This window comes from Octopus bimaculoides, chromosome 3, assembly GCF_046866305.1.
Source record: "Octopus bimaculoides isolate indiv1 chromosome 3, ASM4686630v1, whole genome shotgun sequence".
NCBI lineage: Eukaryota > Metazoa > Mollusca > Cephalopoda > Octopoda > Octopodidae > Octopus > Octopus bimaculoides.
The window spans coordinates 48759660-48772605 of record NC_142930.1 but is presented as its reverse complement, the minus strand read 5'-3'; the positions used below and the strand labels follow the sequence as shown (position 1 = coordinate 48772605).

Here is a 12946-nt window from a genome sequence, read left to right as displayed (position 1 = left end):
ACCTTTGGTTTAACTGTATACATACATTATATATATATATTGTATGCACACTTTAAAACAAAATTATCTTTCTATATATAAGAAAACTATATATATATAGTAAATTTGCTCACTAAAATACTGTTTATACACAAATAAATGATATATAATATTTCAGTTAAAATTTAAAAATTTTTTTTTATACAAATTCAATTCATGAGGCAGGATAAACTTGCAAGTATGAGGCCTTACCTAAGTGTCAGCCTGAAGCAAGGAATCTACATCATAAATACTGGAAGTTGTATTTATACATCAACCCAGAAATCAAAATCAGAGATACATGGAAAATTAAACTGTTGATTACTTGTAGTTTAATCTGCTCCGGAGTCAGACACCTTGTTATTAGGATATGCCAATGCCTCTAATGCTTAGTTTGGAAGAAAACTGCTCAGACTTATGAAGTGATATGCACATATGCAATATACAGGATGACTTTTATTTAAAACTAAAATATAAAGAAACATTATCTATAGGATGAGGGAAGAACCCAAATAATATATATATATTATATATAAATAATATACAATATATACATTAAGAGGTCAAAATTTTAGGATTATTTTATTAAAATATGAAAATGAATGGAGAAGAAACTACTAGGCTGTGTGACATCCATGGCATAAAATAAGAGCTTGTTTCACCAAGCGGTTGTTTTTTATCAACTTTGCACATTAATTATAACTGCTTGTATTTAGCAGTCTCTCTATTGCTATTATATTAACTATCTATACTATATTATCCAATACTATTTGATATCAAATTCTCCTCAAATTCATCATTTACAATAGATAGCTATTATAAGAAACCTCTACTAAAGTATAGTGTTGATATAATAGCAAAATGGACGGGATACAATAGCAAAAATATGCTGAGGTTTTAATAAGAGAATTTAAGCAGCAGTATACAGAATGGTGTTTTGTTGTTTTTCAAATAAAGTCTTTAAAGACTAGAAATTTGAACCAAAGCAACCAAACAAGGACTGTACTGAATTCTTTTATTCTCAGGTTATTAAAATGCCATGTAGATTAAACATTGATGACTAATTCCAATGATACTGAAATTTTAGCTTTGTACATAGATGAAGAATAAAAATGAGGGGCAATTTATGATTAAACCTATTGGTTCTGTTTCAGGAATATGATCATGTTTTTCTTCGTGTTTTCAGATCAAAAATCATAAATAGCAAGAACAACAAGATTTTACAATATTTTTGTTCAAAATTCAGAAAAACATTATCCCATCAGAGAAACAAAGGAACAAGAATTACATTGGCTCAACTCAAGTAAAATGATCAAATTTAAATGTTCCAACTAAAAGCCAAAGTCAACATTTCAAAACATTTTTTCTATTACTTTGATTTATTTTTACTTTTATAATTTTTGGTGAATTAACAAATCATTTCATCTTATTATTTTTGACTTTTTTTTTTTTCAATGAACTTTAAACTGAAAGCTTTGAGAAATTTTATTGGGATGAGTTTGAGAAGAAATTTTTATACAACTTAGCAGGGCTAAATATGTTTATAAATTTGTATTTCTAACAATACTTCTTATGTTACTTGATAACAGTTTTATCATTCCAATAGATTTATAAGTAGATATTTCAGAAGTTAAAAACTGAAGATAATTGATTTGTAAGACAAATAGTACATTAGTTATCGTTATAATGAAATTATGGATGCATCAACATGATTTCATTACTATAGATTAAACATCATTCACTTCAGTAATTTCATTAGCCTAGATTAATATAGATTAAATATAATTCACAGACTAATTTAACACTATTTCAATGGGTTCTTTATTTTAACCCGTTCATTAATATATATTCTAGTGTGTGTGTGTGTGATTACATAAATACATGTTTGTGTTTCTCTGACAAAATATCTTAACACTAAGTGTTCAGTAAAAATTTAAAAAAACGAAAAGCTTTACTGTACTATTTTAGTTATCTACTAAATGTATATGTTAACTATTACATATGATTTAAAATCAGTGAAAGATAACAGATTCAATTTTGTGTTTATTGTGTGATAATAACTTGACTTCAACATTTTATCAATGAAAGAAATATTTTACAGCAAAACAAAAAAGTAAATATACAAAACAAAAAAATATTCATTTTCCATCATCTTTTTCAAATTTTTTTCTTTTTAATATTTCACAGCCATTCTCCCTTCTCAAATATTTGAGAAAATCAGAGTATTGTCATAACACAATGTGCACTCTTAAAATCATCCCCTCCAACAAAAAGCATTGTAGTTTTATCATGCCTCTTTATAGAGTATGGTTCTGCCACATCTCAAACTTTAATAACCAGTTATTCAGTTTAAAACTCTTAGTTTTAATAAAACCCAATTAGTTATATTAATTTTTTTTAATCTCTCAAAGACTCAAAAAAATGAAAAAAAAAAGGCAACTTTAATAAGCATTCAGTAAATAAATTAGAAACTAAAACTTTATATTTAACAGAGCAAACGCCAAATGTTAAAATAATTAAATATATAAATAAAAAATATGAAAACATGAAACAAACAAAAAGATTCATCTTTAAAATAAAACCAATTCAAGCCAATCAATTTATAGGATTTTTTTTTTTTCAGTTTCTTACTCTTACAGAAAAAAAAGATTACGTCGGGCTATGAATTGTAAATAAAGGGGGATCTTTCTTCCTTTGGAACATTAAAGTGATACAGTAGAGGTTTTCATTTAAATAAGTGAAAGCTTCTCGTCTGCACTGTCACCTTGAGTTGGAGTGATAGCTGCTATTAATATAAATAAATTAATAATTAATATTTATAGCTGCAATCTCACAGAATGACAGCAGCAAATAGACAGTGAAAAATATAATAAAAGAAATAAAGGAGAAGTTGTTAGCAGAAACCATCATCAATATCGTCCCCAATGTGAGTTAGATGACAGGGCAAAACAATGCTTTCAAACTGCCTCAAGAAGTCAGCATGGCTGAAGGAATACATTCAACACATGTCTTCTTACCCTTGATAAAACAAACATATGAACCAAGTGGGACAGAAGTGAACCACTGGTGATACCCAGTTTACCTGAATAAAAGAGACATCTTTTTTTTTGCCACACCTTCACACAATATTTTACCACATTGCTAAAGATATGTCATTACAGATTTTCCATGTTGCTTTTTACTTTACATTTCCTTTCAACTCTCCATATCTTAACAACAAGCATTACAAATATCTCAGTTTGGAAATATATAATGGTGCAGTCAAATTTTTTCCTGATATTCTCTCTTTATTCAACACACCAAAAACTTGTTGTCGGGCAGTGTAATGTTTTGTGTTAAAGTTAAACAAAAGTCCGAGGATAACATTCAAAGCAGACATGTCATAACGATGACAACCTGAATAACGGAACAAAGGTTTACGCTGATAATTGCAACCAACATTCTGAGCCCCTGTCGGACTAATACACTCTTGTGTCAGTGCACACCGTACCCATGGTAACATCAATTGATGGTGGATGCGATCCAGGTTGAATACAATTAGATGAGATGACTCGACTGCTCGATGGAAATAATAATTTTCTGGCTTTGTTTTAAAATACTGAAACATTTTAGGGTGAGTTAATGACGATGTTGGTTCTTTGATAGTCCAAGCAACAAGACCTATAGTTCGGGCCTGCGTCACACTCTGGTTCATCTTGTTAGTTATGAAATGCTCTGAGCTGTCAGCCCAAATAACTCCACCATAGCGATTCAGTATTTCCTGAAACAGTAAAAGAAAATATTACATTATTCAAGACAAAGCTTTCTAGGATGAAGAAAATATTTTGAATATGGTTTTATTTTAACAAGCTTCATCTGTATAAATTAATCTATGAATTATAAATTAAAAACTAATTTTCAGATTTTGTGTGTCCTGAGCCACTATCATTTTACATGTATTTCTCCATTATGCATGGGTTTATGTTGTTGTTTAACTCTAACAAAGCAGACTTTTGATCAAAAGCATACCAGATACGTGCATATTATCCTGTTCTCAAGTGTAGCACAGCAAGGACGCCATTGTGTAAAGCATTCTTCCTTCTTCAAAAGGGTGTAATTTAACAAGATTTTGTAGCTATTTCTCAGAATCTGAGAAATCATGCAGAGGTTCTCTCATTGGCGCATTAGAGCTGGATGCCTTGCATATCCATAAAATGCAATGGTTAAAGCCAGATCTAAATTTCTGGCCATATAGTCCAGTATTTTAAAATATAAACATCAGTTCATGTATTTTCAAAATACTTGAAAATGCTTATCAAACCATTTCTTTTTGCTATTGTTTAAACAGAAATAGATAGTAAAAACTACATTTGTAACTGTCATTCTTTTACTGGCTTCATTGTCACTGGACTGTCCATGGGTGCAGCCCAATGACATTGCAATCATTAGACTGCAGCCATGTTAAGTCACCACCTTTAAAGCTTCAGTCCATCATATCAATCTCAATACTTATTTCAGTCTACTAGTAATTGTCAAACTACCAAATTACAAGACTTAAAAGGACACCTAACCAGGTTAGTACACAGTGAGGATAAAGCTTGAACCATAACTGCACAGACATGACTGTGCTCTCAATAGCCTAAATCTTCCTCAAATTGTACCATTGCAAACATTAGCAGAGGATAATATTGTCAGTACAAAGACAATGTGCGTTTAGTCTGCGACAATCAAATAAACCAAGTTGTTGCAAGTTAATGCCAGATGTCACTCCAAAATCTCCATCAAATCACAGCCTACCTTAACATAAAAATGATAAGGACAGAATGTATAGTGTAGTGAGAAATATACTATTCTTGGATTAGTTTCAGTCATTGGATTCCACTGGGGCACTGCCTTGAAGGATTTAGTTGATCAAATTGAACCCAGTACTCATTTTAAGTTTGATAATTTTATCAGTCTCATTTTGCTGAATCATCAAGGTGGGACATAAATAAACCAACACAAACACAAAGATGCACAGACAAACAAATATATATGATGGGCTTTGACAGATATTGTCTTCCGAATTCTCTCACAAAGCATTGGTCAGCTGAGATCTATAGTAGAAGACACTTGCTCATGGCATCATGCAGTAGGAGTAAACTTAAAACCATCTGGTTGCAAAGTGGATTTCTAAACCAAAGCCATTTCTAGCAATGACACATGTTTCCTCCTTGACTTTTAATTAGAAGTTTAACACAGGTTGGATTATTGCAAATTGGTGTTTACTGGAAAGATGTCAAAAAGAGATCATCATTGTTTTTAATGTCCACTTTTCCATGCATGCATGGGACACATGGAATTGTTGAAGCAAATTTTCAAGCCTTACCTGTTACCAAGCAAAGTGAAATTTCCCATAGCCAAAAATGTTTTTTTTAGAATGTTGGAAACAAACAGCATCACTTGTATGATGGTGACACTCAGTTACAACCATTACATGAAATCAAGAAGAGATTAAATACACACATATTATATATCTTTTATCTTTTACTTGCTTCAGTCATTAGACTGTGACCATGTTGGGGCACTGCCTTGAAGAATTTTTAGCCAAATGAATTGAGCCCAGTACTTCTTTTTTAAGCCTGTTACTTATTCTATTGATGTCTTTTGCTGAACTGCTAAATTACAGGGACGTAAACACACCAACACCGGTTGTCAAGCAGTAGTGAGGGGGACAAACATGAAGACATATACATAGATATACACTGAACTGCAAAAGAAACACAGTTTTTTCAAATGTCATTTCTATATGGTAAATTCTGAAAATTTATTTCAGGGATGTAAGTGTAAATATTCCAAGACATCCTGGTTTATGGCTGAGATCCAAATTGCAGGTACCCTTTCAACTTTCCCTGAAACAAGACGCCAAAATGCAGCTGCATTGACTGCTGGGTGGCAGTCGCAAACAATTGTCGTGGAAACTGAAATACACATGCATCTCGTGTAGGTTATGAGTATAAAAATCAACTTGAACCGCATTCCTGGCTTTCGTAATTTGGACACATCAGGTATGACCCAATTGTCAGCAGCACAGAGAGAACAAGCTATTGGCCGATTGCAAGCAAGGCAGCATGCCCTGGTTGTTGCGAAAGCTTACAATGTCCATGTCAGCACCATCTATTGCCTGCAACAGCAATACAACACCAACAGCACTGCAGACCGTGCTCGCAGAGGGCACCCCCAGGTGACCACGCCCAAGTAGGACTGCTTCATCCACCTGCAACACCTCCGTGATTGCTTCAGACTGGCCAGCAGGACAGCTTGCAAGACCATTGGCACTGGACAGCAACCCATCAGTGACAACACAGTACTATGTCAACTGGCCGCCAACAACCTGTGTTGCCCTCGACTTGCTCGAGGGCCTGTCCTCACTGCCCACCACACGACTACAGTGGGCTACATAGCATGACGTTGGTAGCATCAACAATGGGGGTTGAATAGTCTTCTCTGAAGAGAGCCGGTACTGTGTTTCCACCTCGGATGGCAGAGTGAGGGGGTGAACACTACAGAGATGCATGGGGTGGCCAATGCATCATGGTTTGGGGTGTTATAGGCCTGAATCAGAGAATTTGGCCCCATGTGTTCCAAAATGTTGATGCAGGCAGAGGGAATGGCATTACAGCACAGCACTTGTTGACCAGATCCTAAGACCTCATATCATGTCCATCTTTGCACGTCAACATAGCCACGTGTTCCAGCAGGACAATGCTCCCTCCCACATAGCCAGGCTCACTATGGACTTCCTGCATTAGCACAACATCAGAACCATACTGTGGCTGGCTCTCAGCCTCGATCTGAATCCAACTGAACATCCGTACTTATTCTATTAATCTCTGAACCATTAAGTTACGGAGATGTAAATAAACCAACATTGACACATGCACACATGTATAAACGACGAGCTTCTGTTAGTTTCCGTATACCAAATCCAATCACATAGACAGAGTGACAAACAGATAAACAGACCCTCATCTTTCAGTATCTTTCAATCGAATCTATTCACAAAGCTTTGGTTGGCCCAAGGTGCTGCACAGTAGGGCTGAACCCAAAACCATATAGTCAGGAAGTAAATTTCTTAACCACACAGCCAAGGGATTTGTGTAATGGATCAGAAATTAAGATATGAGTTCAAGCAAGAAGAGGTAATGTGTCATAGAATGGACTCTGACAGGAAAAGGTAATGAGTTATAGTAGTATAGGTCCTGATTAATAAGTGGAAGCATGTTATTGTGAAGATTCTAGCAGGAAGAGAGAATGTATCAAGAGTGTGATGGTAATGGTTGTTTAACCCCAGATCAGCTCTGACCAATGGTGAAAAGCATTCTAATAGTGTAGATGTAGTGTATTTAGGCCTACATTATTTAATGTGCATCTCTTTTTAAGATAATAGGGAACAATATAAGGATGATCTAGCTTACTATTTCTTATTTCTTATTTCTTTATTGCTCACAAGGAGCTAAACATAGAGGGGACAAACAAGGACAGACTAAGGGACTAAGTCAATTACATCGACCCCAGTGCATAACTGGTACTTAATTTATCGACCCCGAAAGGATGAAAGGCAAAGTTGACCTCGGTGGAATTTGAACTCAGAACGTAACGGCAGACGAAATACTGCTAAGCATTTCGCCCGGCAGGGTAACGTTTCTGCCAGCTCGCCACCTTACTATTTCATCATCATCATCATCGTTTAACGTCCGCTTTCCATGCTAGCATGGGTTGGACGATTTGACTGAGGACTGGTGCAACCGGATGGCTACACCAGGCTCCAATCTAATTTGGCAGAGTTTCTACAGCTGGATGCCCTTCCTAACGCCAACCACTCAGAGAGTGTAGTGGGTGCTTTTACGTGTCACCCGCACGAAAACGGCCACGCTCGAAATGGTGTCTTTTATGTGCCACCCGCACAAGAGCCAGTCCAGGGGCACTGGCAACGATCTCGCTCGAAAACCCTACAAGGCCAGTCAGGCGGTACTGGCAACGGTCACGCTCAGGATGGTACATCTTATGTGCCACCCGCACAAGAGCCAGTCCAGGGGCACTGGCAACGATCTCACTTGGCTTGCCGGGTCTTCTCACGCACAGCACATTTCCAAAGGTCTCGGTCAGTAGTCATCGCCTCGGTGAGGCCCAATGTTCGAAGGTCTTGCCTCACCACCTCAGCCCAGGTCTTCCTGGGCCTACCTCTTCCACGGGTTCCCAGGTCGAGCAACCACATACAAGCTCCCTCATTAGGTTGTGAGTGTTGTTAAGTAATGAGACATAAGTGTAATTTTGAAAAGCAGATGAGGTTTTAATAAATTGTAAAAGTGGCTTGGAATTTAGTGATGTGTTACCACTTACCTGAATACAGAGCGGTCGATAACTTTTAGTAGACAAATCTTTTAAATGTGAGGGGTAACGCTTGAAGTCAAAAGGAGTCAGAATACACGATTTGGTGTTGTTACAGTGTTTCTTTAGCTAGAAGAAAACACACAAATGAAAAAAGGGTATTTAAGTAGATGAAATAAATAACATGGCTAAGATAAAACATCTTGATTGAGTTAAATACAATTGTCTTAAGATAGAAGTATCTCACTGAGATAATTGTTCACAAAATCATTATGTTGTCTAAAAAGAAGAGGAAGTGTAATTAAAGTTTCTGGTTTAAACACTTGAAATTTCATTTGCTTAAAATAATTTTTGTATTTTATACCTTAGTGGCTAAGGTCAAGCAACCAACAAGCAAATCTGTGGTATTGAGCAATCTGTCTAACATGTAATGAAAAATAAGTCAGTTTCAAAACATGGATGTTCAGGTCACAAAAGCAAAGTTTGAAGGGAATAGTAGTGATTTCCTTTGATTTCTGGATAGAAGCAAATGGGAAATAACACTTACAAAGACAAAAAAAATAATAAAAATTTTGTTACACAGTGTAATATTTGCAGGAACTATCAAATTGCTGAGATTGATGTTTTCTTTGAATTCTTACATAAGAGTGTCTACAGCAAAATAATGGTCAGGAGAGGATGTTTCTAATGATTTTCAGCTATGAAGAGAGGAAGCATATGGAGCTTTGAAAGGTGATATACAGTAAGGATGATAAGAAGAAGATGGTTGAGAAAATCAATTAAACTTGAAAAGACACTAAGTTCATCCTTCATAGTGGAAAGCAGATATATCCACTCCAAATTTCCTCACCCTTAACTGTAGAAAATAATTTTATATACGATCTTCTATAGTTGAGAAATGTCATGTCTGAAACTATTTTCAGTTGAGATATGTTGAGTTTACTGGGACAACATGACTCAATGAAAATACCAACTCTGTTTTTTGGTAGATATTTTTCATTACTGGTTTAACCATGAAATTTAATTTCACAGTTAAAGGATTAAAGTGTGAATGATATTTTTTGAAAAGATTAGCACCACGACACCCATCTTGATGAGTTCTATCATATGAGGTAAAAAAAATTTTTAGGCATTACCACATTTTTCGGCACATTTGGCCCCAGTAGTTTTTTTTATATTTTAAAATGTTTTTTGATGTAATTGGCATCATCGGATTCCTCTAATGGAGATCTATCAGAAAAGTTGAATTTAAATATAGTTTTCTTTCGAAATAAGAATAATATTTGGAGTCAAAGTTGATTTCAGGCGTCAATTCCCCCCCCCCCTTTTTACCCCAGTGCTTGTTTTCTACTGAATATTTTTGCATATAAGTAACATGGATAGATTCTTCTTGCCAAGATCTATCATATAAGTTAAAATAAAATATAGATTTCTTTAAAAAAAAAAAATTTAGACTCAAAGTCAATTTCAGGCATTATTCTCCCGTTTTTGACTTTACATATTTTACTGAAACTTTTTCCTACTGAAGCAATTTTCAGATTTTGTAGCTGAAAATGCAGCTTAGGATGTGACCAATCTAAAAATGTAAACATCATCTAATTTGGTTAGAAACTGAATTAGTGGACAAAGCCTAGAACTGCACAAGTGAGTAAATGTTGACCTTAAGAATATTATTCACACACTACCGTGTGTGTGAATCACACACACACTACCATGTGTGAATCACACACACACACACACACATGGTTCTTACTAATATTCATGCTACTTTTACCAAACCCACAAGTCTAACCTGGTTTTCAAACAACATATTTTCAGCAAGATCAGGGATAGAACTAATTCTGAATTTTTTAAGACTTCACAATAAATATTTCTGACATTTTTCCCAAGTTTTTCGTCACCCATTCACATACTTGTGGAATAGAAATCTTTTATATACTTGTATTTTTATTGCTCGTTTTGATAATACTCATTGTTATAAGATGCATATATTATGATAAACATCAAATATGTGACAAAAGATTTCAGACAAAGGACATTAAAATAAAAATAATAATAAAGCTGAAGTGAAGAACAAGTATATATGTGGTTAACAAGTGTGTGGTTAACTGGCAAAAATATGACTCTCCACAAATAGAACAACATGTTTCAACATACAATTTCATATCAGAAACCTTGCAAAAGAAATACATAAACATAGAAAAATAATTCTTTCTAATAAAAGTAAGTATAATAATGATAATGATGATGATGATTAAGTAAATAATATTGCAGCATTATGGAGTTGGTAGTTTATGGTTCTATGTAAACATGAGCTTATCAGATATCTTTTATTTTTCACTTGCTTCAGTCATTAGACTGTAGCCATGCTGGGGCACCACCTAAAAGAATTTTTAGTTGAATGAATTAACCCCAGGATTTATTTTTTGTTAAGCCTGCTACTTATTCTATCAATCTCTTTTGCCAAACTGCTAAGTTATAGGGACATAAACACACTACCACCAGTTGTCAAGCAGTGGTAGGAAACAAACACACACACACATATATATATTTGATGAGCTTCTTTCAGTTTCTATCTACCAAATCCATTCACAAGGCTTTGGTTGGCCCTGAGGCTATAGTAAAAAACACTTGCCCAAGGTGCCACTCAGTGGGACTGAACTAGGAACCATGTGGTTGGGAAACAAGCTTCTTACCACACAGCTTTGGCCTTTGCCAATAGCTCATTTTGCATATAAAACCTGAGATTATTGTTAGAGATATTTTTTTTAAATAGGAAAAATGGGCCTTATATGCCAACAAATTCAGTACACAGAGGATTCAACAAGTTTTAATTTTCCTATCCTTATATGCTTTCAGGATTTCAGGCTAGACCTTGAAAACAACAGAAATTAGTAAGAAAAACCCACTAGGCATATACTAACCAAGGTTATTTATGTCCACTTTTTGTCAAAATCATTCACATATCAAATATGTCACACCATTAGAGTCCTAACTCCATCACTAACTATACATGCCTTTCATGAGTTTATTGAACGACAAGATATTTCTTTACAAAAAAAATTCAAATTTTTTTAAACTTTATATATTTTAAGTTGTCCAATAAAAGATTTGAAACATCTGTTATGGTTCTTGATGAAGCTGAGTGAAGTTCTTTTTTTTCTTCTTTAAGTTAAAAATTAAAAATGAGAAAGAGATAAACATACAAAATGATAAACTTATAATAAACATAACAAAGAAACCAAATATTAAGTACTTTCAAAAACTCACCATGACATTTTCTGAAGAATCTATATCCAGGTCATATAAAATCAATAGACTATGAGGTAAATAACGATGTACTGACTCCAGCAAGTCTATGACTTGTTTATATTGACCAGGCTCAACACCGCTAGCAATGACAGGTAAATTAACATTCTCCTTGCTAGGAAATCGTTCATCATCTTCTCGTCGACTACTGCTGCCATCTCGAAAGCCAAGTAACTCTAAATACTCAGGATCAACATCATCCAACTCTTTTGCATGTTTGATGCTTGAAGGTAAATTCTTGATGCTGTTGATGTGTTTGTTTGTTTCTTTAACGATGGTTTGAAAATTAGGTGTTGGGTTACTCAGCAGCCAAATGGCCACTATAGTAGAAGCGGCAAAAAGAATTACAAGATAGAAATTTTTCGTCTTCATGGGATCCAAAAGGAAACTTCCCTTTTTTGCATGAAGGCTATCAGATAATGGAAATTTCATGAGTGCATTCAGTAATCCAAAAGGGAGAAAAAAAGCCAGTTCAGTGTTGAAGATAATTCATATTTTTGTCGTAGAAATAATCAGCTGAAAAAGAAAAGAAAATATTAATACAATATCAATATTTATTTTGATATTAACAGATGAAGCATGGCTGTATGGTTAAGAAGTTTGCTTCCCAACCATGAAGCTAGGGGTTCAGTGTAGATTTAGCAGATGAAAGCTGAAAGAAGCTTGTTGTATATAAATATTTGCATATCTGTGTGCATGTATGTGTTTGTGAAAGTGAGTTCGTATTTCCCTCTCATCTTCATACGTATTTGCTGATTGCAAACAAGCACTTCACTGTTCACATAGACAGTGTCCTTTGCTTGCAATCTATTGTGAAACCATGTCCAGGCTTTTTGACTTGTGGCATGATCTTTGTAAACAAAAGGCTCATTCAAAGTGTCATTTGTTGCAAATTCTCTATGCAGCCATGTCCAGACTGTTTGTTACTTAACCCTTTAGCATTTAAACCAGCCATATCTGGCCAAAAGTATTCTGCCTGTTTTATGTCCAAATTGGCCAGATCTGGTCTCCCACACCAACCCTACAATGTTGTTCTAAAAATTAAATGACCTCATCAAAATCTCAAAGCTACAAGATAATGCATAATTCAAAACAATGTAAATAAAGAAGTAATAGTTTTGGCAGAATAGTGTGAACACTAAAAGGTTAACCCTTTAGTATCCAAACTGGCCATATCTGGCCCAAATATTCATCCTGCTTTATGTTCAAACTAGCTAGATCTGACCTCTCACACCTGCCTTACAATGTCATTCTAAAAATAAGCAATCGC

At 34.7% G+C, this 12946-nt stretch overlaps 1 protein-coding gene across 3 annotated transcripts in view; it reads right to left on the bottom strand.

The window, feature by feature from the left end:
- Positions 1–1396: 1396 nt before the first annotated feature.
- LOC106878130 (uncharacterized) overlaps positions 1397–12946 on the bottom strand; it is a 46446-nt gene continuing 34896 nt past the window's right edge. For 2 of the 3 annotated variants that reach the window (XM_089348943.1, XM_052966504.2), the window contains exons 2-4: positions 11638–12192; positions 8380–8496; positions 2044–3778 (exon numbers count right to left, since the gene is read on the bottom strand). In XM_089348943.1, coding sequence (XP_089205069.1) covers positions 3242–3778; positions 8380–8496; positions 11638–12108 — 1125 coding nt within the window. In that variant the 5' untranslated portion in view covers positions 12109–12192 and the 3' untranslated portion in view covers positions 2044–3241. Of the gene's footprint in view, positions 3779–8379; positions 8497–11637; positions 12193–12946 lie in introns of all 3 variants that reach the window. The other variant, XM_014927250.3, reaches the window with a different exon arrangement.